This window comes from Rana temporaria, chromosome 3 (assembly GCF_905171775.1).
Source record: "Rana temporaria chromosome 3, aRanTem1.1, whole genome shotgun sequence".
Classification (NCBI taxonomy): domain Eukaryota; kingdom Metazoa; phylum Chordata; class Amphibia; order Anura; family Ranidae; genus Rana; species Rana temporaria.
The window spans coordinates 486,199,817-486,225,435 of NC_053491.1; the positions used below are offsets into that span (position 1 = coordinate 486,199,817).

Consider the following 25,619-nt stretch of genomic DNA (forward strand, 5'->3'; position numbering starts at 1 on the left):
TTTCTTTTTTATTATTAGATAAGAAAATTGAAGAGGAAATGTCACAACTGAAAGGTAATAGTAAATGCCTAATGCTTCTGGTTTGTTGTCTATTCGGTGCTGTAATTTGTTCTCCTGAATACATAGAAATGCAGTAATGCAAGAGATAGAATTCTGTGGAGGAGGAGGCAGTGGAAGGAGATCCTGCATACATAATTCTGTGGAGGAGGAGGTAGTGGAAGGAGATCATCCATACATTATTCTGTGGAGGAGGAGGTAGTGGAAGGAGATCCTGCATACATAATTCTGTGGAGGAGGAGGTAGTGGAAGAAGATCATGCATACATAATTATGTGGAGGAGGAGGTAGTGGAAGGAGATCCTGCATACATAATTCTGTGAAGGAGGAGGTAGTGGAAGGAGATCCTGCATACATAATTCTGTGGAGGAGGAGGTAGTGGGAGGAGATCCTGCATACATAATTCTGTAGAGGAGGAGGTAGTGGAAGAAGATCCTGCATACATAATTCTGTGGAGGAGGAGGTAGTGGAAGGAGATCCTGCATACATAATTATGTGGAGGAGGAGGTAGTAGAAGGAGATCCTGCATACATAATTCTATGGAGGAGGAGGGTAGTGGAAGGAGATCCTGCATACATAATTCTGTGGAGGAGGAGGTAGTGGAAGGAGATCCTTCATACATAATTCTGTGGAGGAGGTAGTGGAAGGAGATCATGCATACATAATTCTGTGGAGAAGGAGGTAGTGGAAGGAGATCCTGCATACATAATTCTGTAGACGAGGAGGTAGTGGAAGGAGATCCTGCATACATAATTCTGTAGAGGAGGAGGTAGTGGAAGGAGATCCTGCATACATAATTCTGTGGAGGAGGAGGTAGTGGAAGGAGATCCTCCATACATAATTCTGTGGAGGCGGATGTAGTGGAAGGAGATCCTGCATACATAATTCTGTGGAGAAGGAGGTAGTGGAAGGAGATCCTTCATACATAATTCTGTGGAGGAGGTAGTGGAAGGAGATCATGCATACATAATTCTGTGGAGAAGGAGGTAGTGGAAGGAGATCCTGCATACATAATTCTGTGGAGGAGGAGGTAGTGGAAGGAGATCCTGCATACATAATTCTGTGGAGGAGGAGGTAGTGGAAGGAGATCCTGCATACATAATTCTGTGGAGGAGGAGGTAGTGGAAGGAGATCCTGCATACATAATTCTGTGGAGGAGGAGGTAGTGGAAGGAGATCCTGCATACATAACTCTGTGGAGGAGGAGGTAGTGGAAGGAGATCCTGTATACATAATTCTGTAGAGGAGGAGGTAGTAGAAGGAGATCCTGCATACATAATTCTGTGGAGGAGGAGGAGGTAGTGGAAGGAGATCCTCCATACATAATTCTGTGGAGGAGGAGGTAGTGGATGGAGATCCTGCATACATAATTCTGTGGAGGAGTGGGATGAGACACCACATATATATTTAAAGAGAAAGCAAACACTCTGAAGAAAAGAAAATAGACCCTGCAAGACAAAGACAAATGCATAGCATACTAGCTCATTATGAATTACTTACCTGACATCGAAGCCCCCAAATCGGTCCTCATTCCTCTCCTCCGTCGCCACCATCTCTCCCAGAGTGACTTCCGGGTATCGCGGCTCCAGCACAGTGACTGGCTGGAGCTGTGATGACGTCACTCCCGCCCATGCGCGCAGGAGCCCCCAGTGATGGCATGATCGCCTTCGGATTGCCTTTGGAAACGGCACGCTCAGTGTGCCTGCGCCGTTGTCTACGGCGTGCATGCGCGTAGACATAGGTGCCGTCTTTTTTGCAAATATCTCCTAAACCGTGTAGGTTAAGAAGATATTGCAAGCACCTACAGGTAAGCCTTAATCTAGGCTTACCTGTATGTGAAAGTTGTCATTGAGGGTTTACAACCACTTTAAGTAGAATAAGAGAGTAATGGGTAGTAGGGTGCTGGCATTTGTGCATTGATGGATTTCCAATGTTGCAGATTTGAGAGTTTACAGTGATGTCATATTTTCAATGACAGCATACAGCCATTCAATAGTATGACTTTCTATATATTAGAGCTGTGCCTCCCAAGCATGGAAATATTTGCTCTTGTGAGATCCCAAACATCAAGAAACATTCACTCATATGAATTATTTTACATTCTCAGATAAAATTATTGAAGAAGAAATGACACAACAGAAGGCTAATTGTAAGTATATAATGATCACTGATTATTTTAGTTTTGCAATTTGTTTTCTTGAATACACACAGGTGAAGTCTAATGTCAAGTGCATACACAATTCTGTGGAGGAGGAGGTAGTGGAAGGAGATCCTGCATACATAATTCTGTGGAGGAGGAGGAGGTAGTGGAAGGAGATCCTGCATACATAATTCTGTGGAGGAGGAGGTAGTGGAAGGAGATCCTGCATACATAATTCTGTGGAGGAGGAGGTAGTGGAAGGAGATCCTGCATACATAATTCTGTGGAGGAGGAGGAGGTAGTGGAAGGAGATCCTGCATACATAATTCTGTGGAGGAGGAGGTAGTGGAAGGAGATCCTGCATACATAATTCTGTGGAGGAGGAGGGTAGTGGAAGGAGATCCTAATTACATAATTCTGTGGAGGAGGAGGTAGTGGAAGGAGATCCTGCATACATAATTCTGTGGAGGAGGGAGGTAATGGAAGGAGATCCTCCATACATAATTCTGTGGAGGAGGAGGTAGTAGAAGGAGATCCTGCATACATAATTCTGTGGAGGAGAAGGTAGTGGAAGGAGATCCTGTATACATAATTATGTGGAGGAGGAGGTAGTGGAAGGAGATCCTGCATACATAATTCTGTGGAGGAGGAGGTAGTGGTAGGAGATCCTGTATACATAATTCTGTGGAGGAGGAGGTAGTGGAAGGAGATCCTGCATACATAATTCTGTGGAGGAGGAGGTAGTGGAAGGAGATCCTGCATACATAATTCTGTGAAGGAGGAGGTAGTGGAAGGAGATCCTGTATACATAATTCTGTGGAGGAGGAGGTAGTGGAAGGAGATCTTGCATACATAATTCTGTGAAGGAGGAGGTAGTGGAAGGAGATCCTGTATACATAATTCTGTGGAGGAGGTAGTGGAGGGAGATCCTGCATACATAATTCTGTGGAAGAGGAGGTAGCGGAAGGTGATCCTGTATACATAATCATGTGGAGTTTGTGGAGGGAGATCCTGTATACATAATTCTGTGGAGGAGGAGGTAGTGGAAGGAGATCCTGTATACATAATTCTGTGGAGGAGAAGGTAGTGGAAGGAGATCCTGCATATACAATTCTGTGGAGGAGGTAGTGGAAGGAGATCCTGCATACATAATTCTGTGGAGGAGGAGGTATTGGAAGAAGATCCTGCATACATAATTCTGTGGAGGAGGAGGCAGTGGAAGGAGATCCTGCATACATAATTCTATGGAGGAGGGTACAATATCTGCAGCTAAGATGACCAATATTTAATTCACTTATGTCCAGTCGGCTGGCTATATCTTTAGCCACTTCCCTACCGGCCCATAGTAAAATGACGTCCACAAAGAACCTCTGCCGTTCAGAGTGGACGTCATATGACGTCCTGGGCTTTGTGGGGGGGATATCTGAATGATGCCTGCAGCTAGAGGCATCATTCAGATATCCTTCTCTTGTGCCGGCGATTCTGCACAACGTAAGAACGATCATAGCGGCGGTTCCGCCGCTAGATCGTTCTTACAGGCGGCGGGAGGGGACATCCCCCCTCCCGCCGCCATCCGGTGCTTCTCCGGGCTCTCCCGTGCCATCGGGGGCCCGGAGAACGAATCGTCTGGCGCTGGCAGTTAGCATAGAGATGACTGGTGACCAGATGGTCACCAGTCATCTCTATGACCATCGGAGGACCCGGGCGCGATGTGATGACGTCACGCCCGGGTCCCCGTAAGTAAACAAAGCCGCGATTGCGGCTGCTAAGCAACAGTAAACATGAGATCGGTGAATTTTCACTGATTTCATGCTTTCAGGCCTGGAGGAGAGATGTGGGGTCTTATTGACCCCGCATCTCTCCATAAAGAGTACCTGTCACACACATTCCTATTACAAGGGATGTTTACATTCCTTGTAATAGGAATAAAAGTGATAATAAAAAAAATAAAATAAAATAAAAAAGTGTAAAAAAAGAAATAAATATGTAAAAAAAAAAAAAAGAAATACAATTTTTTTTTTAACGCCACTGTCCCCAGTAGCTTGCGCGCAGAAGCGAACGCACACGCAAGTCCCGCCGACATATGTAAACGCCGTTTAAACCACATATGTGAGATATCGCCGCATGCGCTAGAGTGCCAGCAACAATTCTAGCACTAGATCTCCTCTGTAAATCTAAACTGGTAACCTATAAAAAATTTCAAAGCGTTGCCTATGGAGATTTTTAAGTACCGAAGTTTGGCGCCATTCCATGAGTGTGCGCAATTTTAAAGCGTGACATGTTAGGTATCTATTTACTCGGTGTAACATCGTCTTTCATATTTTACAAAAAAATTGGGCTAACTTTACCGTTTTGTTATTTTTTTAATTCATGAAACAATTTTTCCCCAAAAAAAGGCGTTTGAAAAATTATTGCGCAAATATCGTGCAAGATAAAACGTTTCAATGACCGTCGTTTTATTCCCTAGGGTGTTTGCTAAAAAAACATATATAATGTTTGGGGGTTCTGCGTAATTTTCTAGCAAAAAAATTATGATTTGTACATGTAGGAGAGAAGTGCCAGAATAGGCCCGGTATGGAGGTGTGTATAAAAGCCCTGTATGGAAGAGGTTAGATTGGTTTCTAAACATTTGCTCATGTGGGTCCTCAAACAACATGAAAATTAATTGTTGTGATTTTTTTTCCTTCTCAGATAAAAATATTGAAGATGAAATTTTACAGCTGAAGAGTAAAGGTAAGTATTTAATGCTTTTGTCTTTTCATCAATTCAGTTGAGTAATAAGATTTCCTGAATACATAGAAGCAGAGGCATAGCTTGAAGCTTGTGGGCCCCGATGCAAAAGTTGACCTCTGCGACTTTCCTGTGAACCATGAAATTGCAGCACACACATAAAATCATAGATGGTGGAGAAATTTCCAAGCCTGCAAAAAAGTGTGACCTCTAACTTTTAAAGCGGGAGTTCACCCATTTATAAAATGTTTCCCCTTTTCCCCTTAGATTCCTGCTCGTTCGGTCTAGGGGAATCGGCTATTTGTATTAAAATATGAGCAGTACTTACCCGTTTTCGAGATGCATCTTCTTCCGTCGCTTCCGGGTATGGGTCTTCGGGAGCGGGCGTTCCTTCTTGATTGACAGTCTTCCGAGAGGCTTCCGACGGTCGCATCCATCGCGTCACTCGTAGCCGAAAGAAGCCGAACGTCGGTGCGGCTCTATACTGCGCCTGCGCACCGACGTTCGGCTTCTTTCGGAAAATCGCGACGCGATGGATGCGACCGTCGGAAGCCTCTCGGAAGACTGTCAATCAAGAAGGAACGCCCATTCCCGCAGCCCATACCCGGAAGCGACGAAGAGGATGCATCTCGTAAACGGGTAAGTAATGCTCATATTTTAAAACAAATAGCCGATTCCCCTAGTAAAAACGAGCAGGAATCTAAGGGGAAAAAGTGCCCTCTAAGGGTGAACCACCGCTTTAACTCCCTGGGGAGCAAGGCACACACAAGTCTACCTAGGCCAAAGCCAGTCAAGTACTTGGTGAGAAGTGGTGGGAAGTGGTTAAAGGCCAGAGAACCTCCCCCACCATCAATGCAGGTCCCAATACCCTGCACCCTCCATCTCTGTGTATAAAAAACAAACCACACATGCAGTGCTAGTACCCTTGATAAATTAGTGCCAAGTGCAGATACACAAGGCAGGCCTTGTAGCCAGTATTAAGATGATCTCTCTCTGCTCCTTTCCTCATGTTTTTCTAGGCTCTCTTTGTGTCTATTTTCTTGGAAACAATTTTGTACAGAGCTCAAACGCTCAAGCTTAAATATACTGAACATACACAACTGAAATCGGTGGGGAAGTGACTAACCCTTCTAATGTCACTTTTTGAATCTATTGCACAGCTTTAACGTGGGCCGTGTTCTGCACGACTGTCGTCCTGAGCAGTCACACATTTTCTGCATAGTCTTGTGGAGAGCCTATGGCCCAGATTCACAGAGAGCGGGCGCACATTACGCCGCCGTAGTGCAAACCAATGTACGCCACGCCGACGCAGCGCAGAGAGGCAAGCATGGAATTCAGGAAGCCAGTGCTCCCCACGCTGCGTCGGCATGGCGTAGGTTTCGAAGACGCAGGCCGGCGTAGGTGGAAGTGGGCTTGACCCATACAAACCCATGCAAATGAGGCGTGACCCCATGCAAATGATGGTCCAATCGCCCGACAAGTACGTTTAACGAACTGCTCATGCGTCGTGACGTGGAAGCATCCCCCTGCGCATGCTCACAACCATGTCGGAACAACTGCCTAAACTACGCCGGATCACTGCCTACGGCGTGAATGTAACCTACGCCAAGCCTGACACACGTCCAACGTAAACTACATAAAATACGCCGGCTTGTATTCCTTGGTGCAGACCTTTGCATGTCTGCTGCTGGGTTGCACCTCCTTTATGGGGCATAACTTTACGCCGGACGTACAACTTACGCGCACATCACATAGCCTGTGTCGGGCGTACGTACGTTCGTGAATCGCCGTATTTTCCTCATTTTAATATTTGAATGGCTGATCAATGGGAGCGCCACCATGCGTCCAGCCTAAATTTGCGCCCACCCTACGCCGCCGTAGGCAAGTTACGTCGGCGGGATTAAGCCTGTTTTTTGGCGTATCTTAGTTTGTGGGTACGGCGCACAGATATGATGGCGCACATTTGCACTTACGTCGGCTTATCTTGTTCTACGTTGGCGCAAGTGCTTTGTGAATCCGGGCCTTATTGTCCAATGTTTCTGATTTCTATTTACTTATTTTTTTTTTATTATATATATTTTTTTTAGATTCTGGATTGACAAAGGATGTATCTGATCTGCAGAAATCAGGTAATTATAGGAAATCTTTTAAAGTATATGAAAAGCTAAAGCATTTTTTGGGATAGAAGGATTAGAATCTCTGTGAGTTTATTTGCGGTCTGTGTCCCGCTTGAGGAGTTCCACCCTGTATATCTGTCCCGGTGACTATTGTTACTTAAACAGGAGGTGATGAGTAATATTGTTACTATGTTTATTCTCTTCAGCTTTGTGTTTTCTCTTTCCAGTTGCCAACATAACGGATGATCTGAACAAGATAAAATTGATTATAAATAAAGGTAAACATTCTGCATTCTTTATTGGGCAGCACAGTGTCTTATGCCACGTACACACGATCAGAAATTCCGAGAAGAAAAGTCCGATGTGAGCTTTTGGTCAGAAATTCCGACCGTGTGTAGGCTCCATCTTAATTTTTCTGTCGGAATTTCCGCCAAGAAAAATTTAAGAGCTGGTTCTCAAATTCTCTGATGGGAAAAGTTCTCATCGGAAATTCCGATCATCTGTATGTGTAACGGTATGGCCCGTGATACCCAGAGACTTTTGAAGGATGCAAGTTACTCCTGTGCCAGCTTCACCAATGACTCTTCCATCTAGGGTCATCCTATGTCCACTAGGGGCATAGGATGTCTGAGAAATTATATCTCGGGTTACATGAGATGGGACATTAATGATAATTTATGTATTGCAGAATATCTTGAAATATTACAGGTGGTTTATTCTGAACCCAACAGGTCAATAGGACAGTATTCATTCATGTGGGGACGCATACTGTTGAGGTGTTAATTGAGTCTGGCTCCTAAGATATTTCATTGTGTGAAAGTCTATTGATGATAGATGTGTTGGGGGTTGGCAGTCTGAAAGGGCAGATGTCTGACTTTTCAGCTGTAGTGGATTAGCATGTCAATTATATCTACAAAGGAATGTGTATTGTGTAGCAGGTGAGAATAGCTTATCGCAGAGTCAGAATGTCTGTCTAAGAGGTGAATTGAGGGGGACTCGTTAGGAACCATTGTGTGATGTTGTGAGTGGAGTGTGTCATTGTCATTTTTATTACTGCAGCATGCTTTTGGTTGCTAACTGTATAAAAGCCTGGGTTTTACCATTAACATATCTGTCTGTTTGGAACCAGAGAGCAGAGCTGTGTCTCGTTATTCTGGGGGGAAATCCAATGGGTCCTGTCTGCTGGATTGTGGAGTGTCGGAAGCTGTCTTGGGTTGGTGGAATGGAATATCGTAACGGCGTTAACCCCTGACCATTACAGTATGCAATTCCGACGTGCAAAAAAACACGCATTTCCAACAGGATTTGTGTGACCATGTGTATTGTCTACTCTGTGAGGTGAGCGGCCATTTCTGTCATTGGTGGAGGTCTCTCACTATATTCCACGCTCATCACCCGCATGTTTTTACATATAGTCACATTTTGAAGATCACGTGGATGACTTCTTTATGGACTTGCTATTAGCGCTGCACTATCTCTTGTACATGTGTATGCAAGCCACTTATGCCGATCGTGTTTACGCAGCATAAGTGGTTAGCACTTCCGCCTAGCAGGACTAGGGTCATCGGTTTGAATCCTAACCACGACACTACCTGCCTGCATTTCCTCTAAATACTCTGTTTTCCTCACACACTCCAAACGAATGCTGGTAGATTAATTGGCTTCTGTCTAAATTGGCCCTAGTATGTGTATGAACGTGAGTTAGGGACCATAGATTGTAAGCTTCTTGGGGGCAGGGACTGATGTGAATGTATAAAATTCATAAATGTAAAGCACGGCGTAAATTAAGAGCCCTATATAAGTACCTGAAATAAATTATGAAACAGAAGCGCAGAAAGTAGCTCTCCTTCACTTTCTCTCTCCCTGGCCTAATGCAGAGCTAATGCTATGCATGCCCTAAAATCAGGTAGCAAGGGGTCCCACCACGGACCTTTAGTTATGTGGATCCACCATAAACCTTTATCTATGGGGTCCATCAATGGACCTTTATTTATGGGGTCCCACCATGAACCTTTATTTATGAGGTCCAACCAAGAACCTTTATTTATGGAGTCCATCAATGGACCTTTATTTATTGGGTCCCACCATGAACCTTTATTTATAAGGTCTAACTAAGGACTTGTATTTATGGGGTCCATCAGTGGACCTTTATTTATTGGGTCCCAACATGAACCTTTATTTATGAGGTCCAACAAAGGACTTTTATTTATGGTCTTCTACCATGAATCATTGTTTATCCCACCATGGACCTTTTTTATGGAGCCCCACCAGCAACCTTTGTTTATAGGGGGCAAGCCATAGACCTTTTTTTTATGGTATCCCAACCTGGACCATTATTTAGGGTCCCACCATCAACCTTTATTTCAGACATCCCCCTATGGACCTTTATTTATGGGGGTTCCACCACTGACCGTTGTTTAGGGTCCCACCATGAACCTTTATTTAGGGGGTCCCACAATTAACCTTTACTAATGGCGTCCCACCATGAATATTTATTTATGTGGTCCATCAATGGAACTTTTATTTATGGGGTCCCACCATGAACCTTTATTTATCAGGTCCAACCAAGAGTTTTTATTTATGGAGTCCATCAATGGACCTTTATTTATTAGGTCCCAACATGAACCTTTATTTATGAGTTCCAACCAAGGACTTTTATTTATGGTCTTCTATCATGAATCAATATTTATCCCACCATGGACCTTTTTTATGGAGTCCCACCAAGAACCTTTGTTTATAGGGGGCAATCCATAGACCTTTATCTATGGTATCCCAGCCTGGACCATTTTTTAGGGTCCCACCATCATCCTTTATTTCAGACATCCCTCTATGGACCTTTATTTCATGGGGGTTCCACCATTGACCTTTATTTAGCGTCCCACCATGATCCTTTATTTAGAGGGTCCCACAATTAACCTTTGTAACGTATAGTATCTTCACACAAAATAGTGTCATTAGCATACACAATGAAATATCTTAGGAGCAGACCTAATTAGCACAAGGGACAACAGAATGCAGTCACAGCAAGCCCCATCACCACAGCCAGGTTGACTTAATTACGGTAGCATCTCATCAGTCTATGATACACATTAAATGAGACACTCTTATTGACCTGTTGGGGTCAGAATAAACCACCTGTAATATGTCAAGATATCCTGCAATGCATGAATTATCATTCCTCAGTCATCCTATGCCCAAAAGGGACATAGGATGACCCTAGACCCAAGAGTCATTAGTGAAGCTGGCACAGGAGTACCCCACATCCTTCAAAGGTCTCTGGGTATCACGGGCCAATTCGTTACAACCTTTATTTAGAGGGTCCCACAATTAACCTTTATTAATGGAGTCCCACCATGAATCTTTATTTATGGGGTCCCACAATGGATCTTTGTTCATCCTGAGTAAAGTCCACAGCATTCAGTAAACAAATACCGGAGTTGGAATTTTTCCTCTCCATGCATTGCACTTCTCTCTCTTGGTTAAGGTGCCACTGATGAAGCTGTAGGGATGTAAAAACTGATCTCAGTTTTCCCAACTGTGCTCCAGGATTCCCTATACAATAGAACAGATAGGTTCTTCCGCCTGCTAATTCTTACTGTTACCTGTTATTCAATGTTAAATTTAACTGAAACATTTAATGTCTTCACCGCTCTAAGGGAAGGGAGGTCCTCAGACTAAGAACATCAAGTTACTTAACTTTTTACAGTTATATAAAACACATTAGAGTTTCCCCTTATGTCTGTAACATTCCTTTTTACATCAGAGTTCCCCTTTAAATCAGGATCCCCAGAGTTTCCCCTTGCATCGTAGAGGGAAATCCCGTAGAGTTTGATGTAAAGGCGATGATGTAAAGGTGGGACTCTGGTGACCACAGTGACCCCCCATAGACCCTATGTGGCCTGGTTGGAGATGTCACACTGACCTCACCTCTTCCATTGCTCAGATGCAGGGCAGGCTCAGTCAGACGGACCTTGGCTGTGATCCATCACCTCTTCTCTTCTGCTCTTGGCGCTCCCACTCCCCCTCTTCATATAACACGCCCATTCAGTGTAGTTTATCATCTCTAGCGCCCTGTTTGGTGAGATGCTGAAAAACAAGTAACATTTATTCCATATTTGCGGCTCTGAACGCCATTGTGTTAAAGACTAACTCTGATCTGTGTATATGGGCAGACTTCAATAAAATGGTGCCAGTAATAGAGAAATTGGCTTGGCGTGAGTTTGAGCTCCGGGTGATAGAGATCTCCTGTCCAGGCTGGTGTCTGGAGTGCGGCTCCGTGAACATTTTGGAAGACTTTCATCTCAGCAGCTGTTGTGTGCAGAGTATAGTTGTGTGCTGGCCTCCCATCCTCCTTTCTACAGATGTCACCACATGCCAGCCTTGGCCCCCCAACACTATTTGGTCATGCGGCCCTCCATGGTGGTGCAATGCCAGGGCCTGGTCACAAGTGGACCTTTGCCAACCCCAGTAGTTCTGCCACTGCAATCCAAAGATATTATTTAACTATAAATTTCCTCCCTCTCCTAATGTACAACTTGGACCTTTTATTCCATGGCATCATTGATAGAACCTTACACATTGACTTTGCCCATTCAAAGTTTCATCACGTCTCAATTGATGTAGTATGCAGTAACTCATGATTACACATCATCACACTGTGATATAACACTTTGGGGTCTATGTATATATATATAAAAAAAAACTAGAATGTCTTAAGTAACATATTCAGAAAGTTACATTGTGATTGTGTTTGGTATAACCGTAATTCAGCTTCAGTTTTTTCACAGCATTGTTTTGGGTTTGAGATCTCAGAACTGACTTCATTGTGTTCTCCTCTCTTCCCAGAGGCTTCCTGCACCAGCTGCCCCAGTGGATGGCAACTAATTAAATCCAACTGCTACTATATCCAGGCCAATGGAGAAACCTGGACGAGGAGTCGGGAGGAATGTGACAAGCGTAATGGCGTCATGCTGATCCTGAAGGACAAAGCTGAGCTGGTAAGTGTCACACCTACCTATGGATGGAAAAGGGCTGAGGAGAGTCCACCATTCATCACCAATAGTCAATCAGATTCTACATTTCTCCGATGTAGGCTAGTGAAATAATGCTCAAAGAATTAACCCCTGTGCCCAGATCTGTATGTATATACTGTATATATATATATATATATATATATATATATATATATATATATATATATATATATATATATATATATATATATATATATATATGTGTAGCACTACCCCCGAAGGAGCTGCTGGTATTTGATTGGGCCTGTACTCTGCTCTAACACCCCCTTGACACAGATTATATTCACTTTTCCTTGTTTTGTCACCCGGGCATACACTGCTACACCTGCTTGGAGAATTAACAAGCCTCACAACAGATTGTGTTAAAGCAAAAGGTAAATTTACTAGAAAAGGTTTTATCATTAACACAAAACCACAATTGCTATGCAATAATGAGACAAGAGGTTGTAAGTGGCAATAGCCTCAGAGCTACCTGAACTGCTCCAGCAGGGGTGTCTCCAAGTGGGACTAATGCTCAGGCAACAACCTTAGCACTGGGCACCTTCCCACTTCCAGCACACCGTGTAGACACTATGAAACCCACTATGCGGCACACAGTATTAGGCAAGAATGATATATCACAGTATAATTAACTCAATATTCCCCCTACAGTCTCTAGTAGGTAGTAACAACACTGCAAGGCCTTACAGTAAGAAATATATAGGTAGATTCAGGTAGAGTTAGGCCGGCTTATCAGTAGATAAGCCGACCTAACTCAGAATCTTCGCCGACTAATGTTTAAGCGTATGCTCAAACAGAGATACGCTTAAACATATCTAAGATAAGACGGCTTGCGCCGTCCTATCTTAGGTTGCAATTTTTCGGATGGCCGCTAGGTGGCGCTTCCATTGCGGTCGGCGTAGAATATGTAAATTAGTTGGTACGCCGATTCACGAACGTACGCCCGGCTGCCGCAGTCAATTTACGCCGTTTCCGTAAGGCATTAGCAGGCCTAAAGTTATTCCATCTATTAGGTGGAATAACAATGTTAAAGTATGGCCGCCGTTCCCACCGCGAGATTCAAATTTTTTACGTCGTTTGCGTAAGTCGTCCGCGAATCGGGATTTACGTCGTTTATGTCCACGTCGAAATCAATAGGCCCGTGCGGCGTACTTAGCCGCAATGCACACTGGGAAATGTAGGCGCCCGGCGCATGCGCAGTAAAAAAAAACGTCAAAAACGTGAGGTCAAGCCTCATTACCATAAAACACGCCCCCCTCCAACACATTTGAATTAGGTGCCCTTACGCCCGCCACATTTACGCTACGCCGCCCTAAGTAAGGAGGCAAGTACTTTGAGAATACAGTACTTGCCTCTCTTACTTAAGGCGGCATAGTGTAAACACGCTAGGCTACGCCACCTTAGATTTGTGTGCCCCTACATGAATCTACCTAATAGTCTCTGGTCTTCCTTCTTCTGTCTTCTGCTAGCTATTGTGAAACTAAGATCGTAATCCAAAGGGTTCTCTGATCAATAAAGCAATGTAGAACAACATAGAACTGTAGCTTCAATTGTGCAGAGTATCTGTGTATTCCTTCTCAGAAATGTACCTCCAGCGGCAGTCACTAAATAATTAAATCAGGCTTGAGGCCGATGCACAGGTAACTCTATCAAACTGAACTGTTCCGTGGAACTACAGGTCCCAGCAACACTATGCAATCAGTTTAGGTGTGTGAAATACAGTACAAAGTTCTGGACATCAGCCCTCTCACCACACAAGGTCCAGGCAGATGGATGCTTACGTTCCACAGGATCTGAGTCTGTTTACTGCGACCACACTGTCACATTGTTTCGTTTCACAGACGACCGGGAGTCCTCAGTTACCTCCTTCAAGGGTCTCTGGTTCGATCACACTGTCACGCTGTTCCATTTCACAGACGACCGGGAGTCCTCAGTTACCTCCTTCAAGGGTCTCTGGTTCGATCACACTGTCACGCTGTTCCGTTTCACAGACGACCGGGAGTCCTCAGTTACCTCCTTCAAGGGTCTCTGGTTCAATCACACTGTCACGCTGTTCCGTTTCACAGACGACCGGGAGTCCTCAGTTACCTCCTTCAAGGGTCTCTGGTTCAATCACACTGTCACGCTGTTCCGTTTCACAGAGGACCGGGAGTCCTCAGTTACCTCCTTCAAGGGTCTCTGGTTCGACCACACTGTCACGCTGTTCCGTTTCACAGAGGACCGGGAGTCCTCAGTTACCTCCTTCAAGGGACTCTGGTTCGACCACACTGCTGCTCCAGCACGCTGTGGTGTAAAGCAGAATCAAAGGGCTGCTGTTCTGCTCCGCATGATGTAGACCAGAGCTCTGTGGGACACACACACCCACAGAGCTCTGCTGGCAGGCCATGCGTCCCAGGAACAAGAGACAGAAAATGTCTGCACTCCCCCTTTTATTACCTCCCCTACAAGGCTGTGAGGGGAGCCAATGCACTCTGGGACTGCACAATTGCTCTCTGGGAAACGTAGTCTGTTTCTCCCTGTACTCAATGAAAGTAAATAACAGATGGCCATGACACAACTTGACCATCGGAGGGAGTCGAGATCCTTCTTGATCAGCAGAGGATAATCTTCCATTCATATCAAAGTGGCACCAAAGTGGCACCAAAGTGACGTTAAATTGTCAAAAGTCTTGGTACGCCTGCCTTTACACACTCATGAACTTCAATGGCATCCCAGTCTTAGTCTGTAGGGTTCAATATTGAGTTGGCCCACCCTTTACAGCTTTACCAGCTTCAACTCTTCTGGGAAGGCCGTCCACAAGGTTATGGAGTGTGTCTATGGGAATGTTTGACCATTCTTTCAGAAGCGCATTTGTGAGGTCAGGCACTAAAGTTGGACGAGAAGGCCTGGCTTGCAGTCTCTGCTCTAATTCATCCCAAAGGTGTTCCATCGGGTCGAGGTCAGTACTCTGTGCAGGCTAGTCAAGTTCCTCCACCCCAAACTCGCTCATCCATGACTTTATGGGCCTTTCTTTGTGCACTGGTGCGCAGTCATGTTGGAACAGGAAGGGGCCGTCCCCAAACTGTTCCCACAAAGTTGGGAGCATGAAATTGTCCAAAATGTCTTGGTATGCCGACGCCTTAAGAGTTTCTTTCACTGGAACTAAGGGGCCAAGCCCAACCCATCAAAAACAACCCCACACCATAACCCCCCCTCCACCAAATGATTTGGACCAGTGCACAAAGCAAGGTTCATAAAGACATGGATGAGCGAGTTTGGGGTGGAGGAACTTGACTGGCCTGACCTCACCCTGATAGAACACCTTTGGGATGAATTAGAGCGGAGACTGTGAGCCATTAAAGTTCATGTGTGTAAAGGCAGGTATGCATGTATGTACAATAAACTTGTGCAGGGGTTGGAGTGTGCTGCAATTTGAGGTTTTGCCAACACATTTGCTGGCAAAGAAGTCCTCATTACTCTTCTGCTACTCTTTCACTGTCCACTCACAGGCGGGGGGTGGGGCATCGACCAAGCTGTTTGATTGCTGTCATTTTGCAATAGAGAAAAGTCAGGTCAGGGTTGACGTATAAGTCTCGGGAATGGATGGACAGAAATACAAATCCTTTAGGCAGGTAAAACAACTTCCATGTACAGTATGGCCCGGATTCAGAAAGACTTACGACGGGCGTATCAGTAGATACGCCGTTGTAAGTCCGAATCCGCGCGGTCGCAACTTTAAGCGTATGCTCAAACTGAGATACGCTTAAATGTTGCTAAGATACGACCAGCGTAAGTCTCCTACGCCGTCATATCTTAACTGCATATTTACGCTGGCCGCTAGGAGCGTGTACGCTGATTTACGCCTAGAATATGTAAATCAGCGAGATACGCCTATTCACGAACGTACGCCCGGCCGTCGCAGTAAAGATACGCCGTTTACGTAAGGCGTTTTCAGGCGTATAGTTACCCCTGCTATAGGAGGCGCAGCCAATGTTAAGTATGGACGTCGGGACCGCGTCAAATTTTTCACGTTTTACGTCGTTTGCGTAAGTCGTTCGTGAATGGGGCTGGGCGTAATTTACGTTCACGTCGAAACCAATGAGTCTTTGCGGCGTAATTTGGAGCATGCGCACTGGGATACTTTCACGGATGGCGCATGCGCCGTTCGGGAAAAAGCGTCATTTACGTGGGGTCACAATAAATTTACATAAAACACGCCCACATCTTGCACATTTGAATTAGGCGGCCTTACGCCGGACAATTTACGCTAAGCCGCCGCAACTTACGGAGCAAGTGCATTGTGAATACTGCACTTGCCTGTCAAAGTTGCGGAGGCGTAGCGTAAATAGGATACGCTACGCCCGCACACAAATACGCGCTCCCTACCTGAATCTAGCCCTATGTATTTTATTTGTAGATTTAGGCTGACTGGAAATTGTCTGCAATGTAATTATATTTCCACCCTGCCCTCATTAACATAGCTGTAGAGTACAAACATCGATTTTTATTTCTAAGCAAAATACCCCAAGAAATGTTGCCCCTCCCCTCATAGCACCAACTCACAAACGTTGAGTTTTAGGGGACCCATTGATGGGCAGCCAATGAGAAGTGACCACATCCTCAGGCTGCAATGGGGATGTCCAAAGGAACCTGCCACTTTGAATTCCAATAGAAAGAAGACTTGAGACCCGGCTTATCATGTGACTTAAGAAATCAGGAAAAATGTTTGGGGCATTTAGTTTTTTTTATCTACTGGGAATTTGGTGAAGCAGGGGATCAGATTTAAAGCGCATTCATGAGTTACTCTATGAGTAAGCCTGGAAACCGGGGACGTCTGATCACCCTACTCTATGAGTAAGCCTGGAAACCGGGGACGTCTGATCACCCTACTCTATGAGTAAGCCTGGAAACCGGGGACATCTGATCACCCTACTCTATGAGTAAGCCTGGAAACCGGGGACGTCTGGTCACCCTACTCTATGAGTAAGCCTGGAAACCGGGGACGTCTGATCACCCTACTCTATGAGTAAGCCTGGAAACCAGGGATGTCTGGTCACCCTACTCTATGAGTAAGCCTGGAAGCCGGGGACGTCTGATCACCCTACTCTATGAGTAAGCCTGGAAACCGGGGACGTCTGGTCACCCTACTCTATGAGTAAGCCTGGAAACCGGGGACGTCTGATCACCCTACTCTATGAGTAAGCCTGGAAACCGGGGACGTCCGATCACCCTACTCTATGAGTAAGCCTGGAAACCGGGGACGTTCGATCACCCTACTCTATGAGTAAGCCTGGAAACCGGGGACGTCTGATCACCCTACTCTATGAGTAAGCCTGGAAACCGGGGACGTCTGGTCACCCTACTCTATGAGTAAGCCTGGAAACCGGGGATGTCTGATCACCCTACTCTATGAGTAAGCCTGGAAGCCGGGGACGTCTGATCACCCTACTCTATGAGTAAGCCTGGAAACCGGGGATGTCTGGTCACCCTACTCTATGAGTAAGCCTGGAAACCGGGGATGTCTGGTCACCCTACTCTATGAGTAAGCCTGGAAATCGGGGACGTCTGATCACCCTACTCTATGAGTAAGCCTGGAAACCGGGGACATCTGGTCACCCTACTCTATGAGTAAGCCCTGTTGGGTAACACACATTAAAGGGGAGTTCCCATGGACGGAGACTTTTGCCTCGTTTCCACTGAGCGGATCGGTTCGTTACGGTTCGGTACGGTACGCTATTTTGGGTGTTTCCATTATGAACGTGTGCCATGAAACCGAACCGTACCGCACCATTCTGGGTCCTGCTTCAGATGTGGGGACATAGAAAATGGAACGGTTCGGTTAGGGCGGAGCTACAATACATTCCACTGATTGGTGGACACCCTAGGCATTTTTTCTAAACCCTGTATGGCCCCTGACGGTCCGACTTGCAGTGGAAACTGCTCATAAGAATAGACCGGTCCATTCTATCCGTTCCAAACTGTACCGACCCGAAACGTTACGCTCAGTGGAAACGAGGCATTTGTCTTTGTGGTTGTTAGTTCCAACAAATCAGGATTCAAGTGACGTCACTGGCGTTCAGCGGCCTGTTTTTTTTTGTTTCTTCTTGTATGGCAAGAGCCGTTACAGTTACACACTGAAACATTTAAATAAAAAAGCTGCAATGTGATGGTTCTGCCTAAAATTACCCTTTATCTAAAATCATAGGAGGGCACAACAGGAGAAAAAGAAGTACAGTGGACCTCGGATTGCGAGAAACGCGGTTAAAGAGCGTTTCGCGAAACGAGCACTGTATTTAAAAAAATCCTAACTCGGTTTGCGAGTGTTGTCTCGCAAAACAAGCAGGATTCAAGCCACAGCGGTGTGCAGTACCGCGTTTGGCCAGAGGTGTGGGTTGGCGCCGGAGCGGAACGGTGCCAAGCGGAGCCGTTCGGAAATGCTCGAAAAGACTCAGAAATTCTCTGTTCCCGAGCCTTTCCAAGGTTTGCCGAGGTCAGCCCGAGCTGTCCTCAGGCCTTTCCGTGTGTTTCCGAGGCTCACTGGTGCCCCCACACCTCTGGCCACATGCGGTATTGCATGCAATTGAAGTCAATGCGGAACGATTGATTTTCATTTTCCATTGACTCCAATGGGGAAACTCGCTTTGATATGCGAGTACTTTGGATTACGAGCATTCTCCTGGAATGGAATATGCTCGTAATCCGAGGTTCCACTGTAGTATATGTTATAGTGATTCCTCTTCTTCATTCTAGTGTATGTGTTCTATATATTTCTGATGACCGTTTCTTTATTTATTGACCCAGGATTCTCTTGTGCCAACCATAGGAAGTGGGAGATACTGGATAGGACTGAGGAGGGACAGTGGAGATATCAATCGTTGGCTGTGGGCAGATGGGAGCCATCTTACATTCAGGTGAGGTCTTCCAGGTGTAATAGAAACACTACATAAGCTTAAACTCTGACACCATCAACATCATAAATAACACCTTCTGCTGGATTATAGACTAATGGCCCATACACATGATCGGTATTCCCGGCGGTAAAAAGTCCGCCAGGAATCCTGGGGAGAAAACCCGAGAACCTGCTTGGTCCATTCCCTCTGTACACACCAGAGGTTTTCCAGTCGGGAAAATTGTGGTGAGAGCTTTGGCCAGAAATCCCAGCCGTGTGTATGCTTCCCATAGGGAAACTGCCGGGAAAAAGGCCGCCAGGAATCGCGGCAGGAAAAACGAGAACATGTTGCCGGCGGTTTTCCTGTTGGAAAAACTGGTATGGAGCAGTGGAGGTTCGTCCATAGAGGGCGCTGGAGCGCCGCCCCCTCTGGCTCTCGCCCGCCACTGAGTTTAATAACATACATTCATGCATTGCATGAATGTATGTTATTGTTGCCAGCTGCCGCTGGTCTATTCAGAGATGGCCGGATGGTGAGCCCCGGCCACCTGAATAACGGCAGCTGGTTGGCTGTGCGGAAGTGCCTATCAGAGACAGCGGCCCTGATAGGCTTTCCGAGTACAGCCCTCGGCTCCCTGGTGTCTTATCCTCGGAACGTACGGGGGGTGCGTTCCTTGGATAAGACTGACGGCCATCTCATCCAATCAGGTTCCTCGATTCTGGTTATCGGTAACCTGATTAGCTGAAGCGTCACCAAGGCGGGAGAGGACATTGAGGTAAGTGTAAGGAGTAAGGTTAGTGCATTTTACAGTGCACAGGGGCGACAATGGGCACAGAGGCGACAAAGGGCACAGTGGCATCAATGGGCACAGTGGTGACAAAGGGCACAGTGGCATCAATGGGCACAGTGGTGACAAAGGGCACAGTGGCATCAATGGGCACAGTGGTGACAAAGGGCACAGCGGCGACAATGGGCACAGTGGTGACAAAGGGCACAGTGGCATCAATGGGTACAGTGGTGACAATGGGCACAGTGGAGACAATGGGCACAGTGGCAACAAATAAAGGGCACAGTGACATGCACAGTGGCAACAATGGGCACAGTGGTGACAATTAAAGGGCACAGTGGTGACAATTGACACAGTGGTGACAATTGAGGGGCACAGTGGCTGTGTTTAATGGCAAAGCACAGTGGTGACAATTGATGGCACAGTGGCTGTGTTTGATGGCATGGCACAGTGACTGCGTTTGATGGCATGGCACAGTGACTGCGTTTGATGGCATGGCACAGTGGTGCAAATTGATGGCATAGTGACTGCATTTGATGGCATGGCACAGTGGTGATAATTGATGGCACAGTGGTGCATTTGATGGCATGGCACAGTGGCTGCGTTTGATGGCATGGCACAGTGGTGCAAATTGATGGCATAGTGACTGCATTTGATGGCATGGCACAGTGGTGATAATTGATGGCACAGTGGCTGTGTTTGATGGCATGGCACAGTGACTGTGTTTGAAGATATGGCACAGTGACTGCGTTTGATGGCATGGCACAGTGGTGCAAATTGATGGCATAGTGACTGCATTTGATGGCATGGCACAGTGGTGATAATTGATGGCACAGTGGTGCATTTGATGGCATGGCACAGTGGCTGCGTTTGATGGCATGGCACAGTGGTGCGAATTGATGGCATAGTGACTGCATTTGATGGCATGGCACAGTGGTGATAATTGATGGCACAGTGGCTGTGTTTGATGGCATGGCACAGTGGCTGCGTTTGAAGACATGGCACAGTGACTGCGTTTGATGGCATGGCACAGTGGTGCAAATTGATGGCATAGTGACTGCATTTGATGGCATGGCACAGTGGTGATAATTGATGGCACAGTGCTGCGTTTGATGGCATGGCACAGTGGCTGCGTTTGATGGAATGGCACAGTGGTGACAATTGATGGCACAGTGGTTGCATTTGATGGGCACAGTGAGGTTACAATTTTTTTATTTTATTAATTTTTTCATTTGCGCCCCCCCAAAAAATTTTGAGCACCAGCCGCCACTGGTATGTAGCATACACACGGCCAGTTTTCCCGGCCAAATGCTGTCATAGAAGTCGTGTGTATGAGGCATTCCATGTCACCAGGCCCCTCATGGAATCAAGCTCCTTCCTCCATCAGAGTCTCCATCCCCGGCTCTCATTCCTCAGCAAGGACAGCTTGTGATCCAGCCCCAGCCTCCATTAGTAAGCACATGTTAGGCCCCAAACATGTTTGGACGTCACCCTCTAGGTCTAGGAGCACCTTGAGAGCGTTACCAGCCATGACAATCATTAATGACCAGTAGGGGCTGATGCTGCCTGCAGGCCCTAGGGCATACTCTATTCCTGGGCCCCACACACTTACAGAAAGTAGCATCTCCTCTTCAGTCGGTGGCGCCACCTTTTCCTACTTGCCCCAACATTTGACTATGAAGTCATTTTGATCAAGTTGCGCATAGCACACACTTGTTCCACCATCTTCTACTTGTCTCAACTCACTGAACCAGGTTGTATTCTGTTTACGTCCACGTCAAAACCAATGACGTCCTTGCAACGTCATTTAGAGCAATGCACGCCGGGATTTTTTAGGGACGGCGCATTCGCAGTTCGTTCGGCGCGGGGACGCGCTTCATTTAAATGAAACACGCCCCCTACCCGCCGAATTTGAATTCCGCCGGGTGATTTACGCTACGCCGCCGCAACTTTACAGGCAAGTGCTTTGTGAATAAAGCACTTGCCTGAAAAACTTGCGGCAGCGTAACGTTAATCAAATAAGTTACGCCCGCCTAAAAATACGCCCATCTACGTGAATCTGGCCCTAAGACTTTCAGGCTTAATCCATAGGGGTGCTCTGTACCGCAGTTAGTTCCAACATGGAGACCCTACCACTAAGTGGGGAACATGAAGTACTAAACTGTCCCCTCACTATCAGAGTCCCCATCTCCAGCCACCGTCAATGCTGTCTCTGTCAGCAGGCTACTTCTCCTTCTTATGCACACTTCTTTCTTTGCCGGGATGAGAAACAGAGAGACTGTTCAGAGCTCTGGGCTGTGATTGGACACAGCCGATAGGCAGGTCCCAGCCAGGACTTGCTGACAAGCTTCCGCTGTGTACAATCACAGTAGATGCCAGGTGGAGGGTGCGCATTTGTGCGCTCCCTAAACCTGGAAGTAGGCAGTGATGTACCAGTACGTTGCTTTGCCTACAATGGCCCTTAGTGGTGGTGCGTCCATAAGGGTGCACGGGTGCCACCCTCTCTCTCTCCAGCCACCCCTTCTATGACCATGAATCTATCCATGGCTGGGGGGGGGTGGGGTTGAAGCACCTGATTACAGCGATAGGCTGTAATAGGCATCAAGAACGGTGACCCAGCTGTGTTAGAACAGCAAATGAATATTTGCTTTTTTAACACTGAACCGCCTCTCCGCCAATCAGGTGCATGGGTCTGTTATCCGTCACCTGATTGGCTGAAACGACAGCCTAGTACCAGGTGTCCAAACGCCTATAGGAGAGGAGGGGAGAAGACCCATGCCATGGAGGATGCCGTATGCCCGACACTTACCCTGTCTCGGTGGGGCAGCGGGTGATGGCGAGGGGGCGGGGGGGATTACAGTGGCAGCATTTGATGGCACAGTGGCAGCGTTTGATGGGAACAGTGGCAGCGTTTGATGGCACAGTTGCAGCGTTTGATGGGCACAGTGGCTGCGTTTGATGGGCACAGTGGCTGCGTTTGATGGGCACAGTGGCAGCATTCCATGGGCACAGTGGTGGCGTTTGATGGACACTGTGGCGGCATTTGATGGGCACAGTGGCAGCATTTGATGGGCACCGTGGCAGCGTTTGATGGGCACAGTGGCTGCAATTGATGGGCAGTGGCAGCATTTGATGGGCACAGTGGCGGCGTTTGATGGGCACAGTGGCGGCGTTTGATGGGCACAGTGGCGGCATTTGATGGGCACAGTGACAGCAATTGATGGCACATTGAGGCTGCAATTGATGTGTTTTTTTCTGAATTCTACAGTTTGTTTGCGCCCCCCAAAAATTTGGAGCACCAGCTGCCACTGATGGACCCTCGTCTGCAGTACAATGATGGTGGGTGGTCATCAAGTGGTTAAAGTGGAAGTGTGGCACTAGCAAGACTTTGAAAAAACATTGGTTCTGAATCATCCCAGAAAACTCCGGAGATCACTCAACCACCACAATGGCCCGGGTTCAGAGAGAACTTACTCCGACGTATCTGTTGATACGCCGCGTAAGTTCTAGGATGCGCCGTTGTATCTATGTGCCGTATTCACAGTACAAGATACGCCTGAATTTTGGCTTCCTACGACCAATGTAAGTCTCCTACGCCGTCGGGGCGCTTCCATTAATTTACGTGTCGAATATGTAAATGACCTAGATACGCCGATTCACTAACGTACTTACGCCCGTCGCAGTATTATACGCTGTTTACGTAAGGCGTACGTTCCGGCATAAGTTTACCCCTCATAAAGCAGGGGTAAGTCATGTTAAGGTATGGGCGTGGGAAAAGCGTCGTATTTTACGTCGTTTACGTAAGTCGTACGTGAATGGGGCTGGGCGTAAGTTACGTTCACGTCGTATGCGTTGAGCCGTCGTATCTTAGGGAGTATATGCAACGTGATTCTGAGCATGCGCGCGCATGCGACGTTCGATCGGCCATTCATTTACATGGGGTCACGGTTAATTTCAATACATCACGCCCACTACCTGCCTACTTTGAATTACGCGGGCTTACGCCGGCCCATTTACGTTACGCTGCCATAAAAATGGGAGCGAGTGCTTTGTGAATACTCAGCTTGCCTCTCAATGTTACGTCGGCGTAGCGCATATGAGATGCGCTACGCCGACACAAAGGCCCCGTACACACGACCAAACATGTATGCTGAAACTGGTCCGCGGGCCAGTTTCAGCATACATGTTCGGTCGTGTGTAGGAGCGAGCGGGCCGAATTCCAGCAAACATTTGCCCGCCGGGGCCTTTTCCCAGCAGACAAATATTCCTGGACGTGTTTTAAAACCGTCCGCTGGAATCCTGCCCGCTCGGACATGTACGGTCGTCAGTACAGACCTACCGTACATGTCCGAGCGCCCGCCGTCCCTCGCATGCGTCGAATGACTTCGACGCATGCGTGGAAGCCTTTAAATGGCAGGCCCGCCCACGTCTCCACGGCATCGCCGCGTCATCATCGCGACGACGCGGACACGCCCCGCGTATTGTTTACGCGCGGACTTCTGTACGATGGTTAGTACAACCATCGTACAGAAGCCCTCTGGCAGGCATGTACGGTGAAAACGGTCCGACGGACCGGTTTCATCGTACATGTTTGCTCGTGTGTACCGGGCCAAAGATACGCCAATGTACCTGAATCCGGGCCAATGAGACCATGACAAAGCTACTGAAGAGATTTTGGTTAATCTTGCCGCGTCCGCCATTGACTAAAATAAACCAGTTTTTAAATCAAGGGTAATGAGTGATTTGGAGGCAGATTTGTTTTTTGTTTTTTTAAATTATAAAACATATTCTTAAAGGGTATTGTTCTTGTTTTTACAGTCCCTGGAATACGGGAGAACCCAACAATGACAAAGGCCGAGAACATTGCGCAGAGATCCTAGGAGGGTCGCAATCAATGAATGACCGGGACTGTGAGGACAAGCTTGGCTACATATGTGAGAAAGCATGGACCTGCTGAGATATATAGCCGACTATACCATACCTGTGAAAAGCATATCTCACCTGTTTATTGTCTGTCCCTTACTGTCTGCAGCCATAATAGTAACAGGAGGTTGGGTTCTGGTAAGGTTCAGCAATGAAGTCTTGCGTGGTGAGCGTGCATACAGGCCATGGCGGTTGAGCGCATTACTTATTGTTTTCTTTGGAACAATTGTACCTGCTAATTCCAGGTCTTCCTGAAGCTCTCCACAAGTGGTCCTTGGCACTTGGACAACTCTTCTGATAATTATTTTCACTCCTCTTGCGAGGAGCACCCAGTCGTGGCCAGTTCATGGTAAAATGATGTTCTTTCCACTTCCGGATTATGGCCCCAACAGTGCTCACTGGAACATTTTGAAGTCCTTCTGTAACCAATGCCATCAGTATGTTTTGCATCAATAAATTTGAGAACGTCTTGATAGAGCTCTTTGCTTTTACCCATCATGATAAGTTTATTGTGTGACGCCTTGGTAATGAGACCACACCTCCCAACTTTTTGAGATGGGAGTGAGGGAGGACTGTCAGCAAAACAAGACACACCCCTTGCCACACCCCCTTAAAGGAGAATTGTATAAAAAAACAAGATTGGTTAAACCCACAAGTGTTTTTTACCACTACTATTCCTTTATTTTGGCTATAGGAACTTCCGCTCACCGGGTTCCTCCCCTCCTCCGGTGCCACAATTGTCACCTTTCAGGGGGGAGGGGGGGACAGGATACCTGTCTTTGACTCAAACTCAATGGAAGCGCCACCTAGCGGCCAGCCTAAATATTGCACCCTAAGACTGACGGCGCAGGCCGTCGTATCTTAGATAGGTTTAAGTGTATCTCAGTTTGAGAATACACTTAAACATAGGTCGGCGCAGATTCCTAACTCTTTCTGAATCTAGCTATAGTCATGTTACAACCAAA

General features: G+C 46.7%; 1 protein-coding gene across 2 annotated transcripts in view; it reads left to right on the forward strand.

Moving 5' to 3' along the window:
* Positions 1-25,400, forward strand: part of LOC120933741 (CD209 antigen-like protein C) — an 83,382-nt gene extending 57,982 nt beyond the window's left edge. For both annotated transcript variants that reach the window (XM_040347114.1, XM_040347115.1), the window contains 8 exons: positions 19-54; positions 2,163-2,204; positions 4,887-4,928; positions 7,013-7,054; positions 7,270-7,320; positions 11,888-12,039; positions 18,856-18,965; positions 24,550-25,400. In XM_040347114.1, coding sequence (XP_040203048.1) covers positions 19-54; positions 2,163-2,204; positions 4,887-4,928; positions 7,013-7,054; positions 7,270-7,320; positions 11,888-12,039; positions 18,856-18,965; positions 24,550-24,688 — 614 coding nt within the window. In that variant the 3' untranslated portion in view covers positions 24,689-25,400. The remainder of the gene's footprint in view (positions 1-18; positions 55-2,162; positions 2,205-4,886; positions 4,929-7,012; positions 7,055-7,269; positions 7,321-11,887; positions 12,040-18,855; positions 18,966-24,549) is intronic.
* Positions 25,401-25,619: the final 219 nt, after the last annotated feature.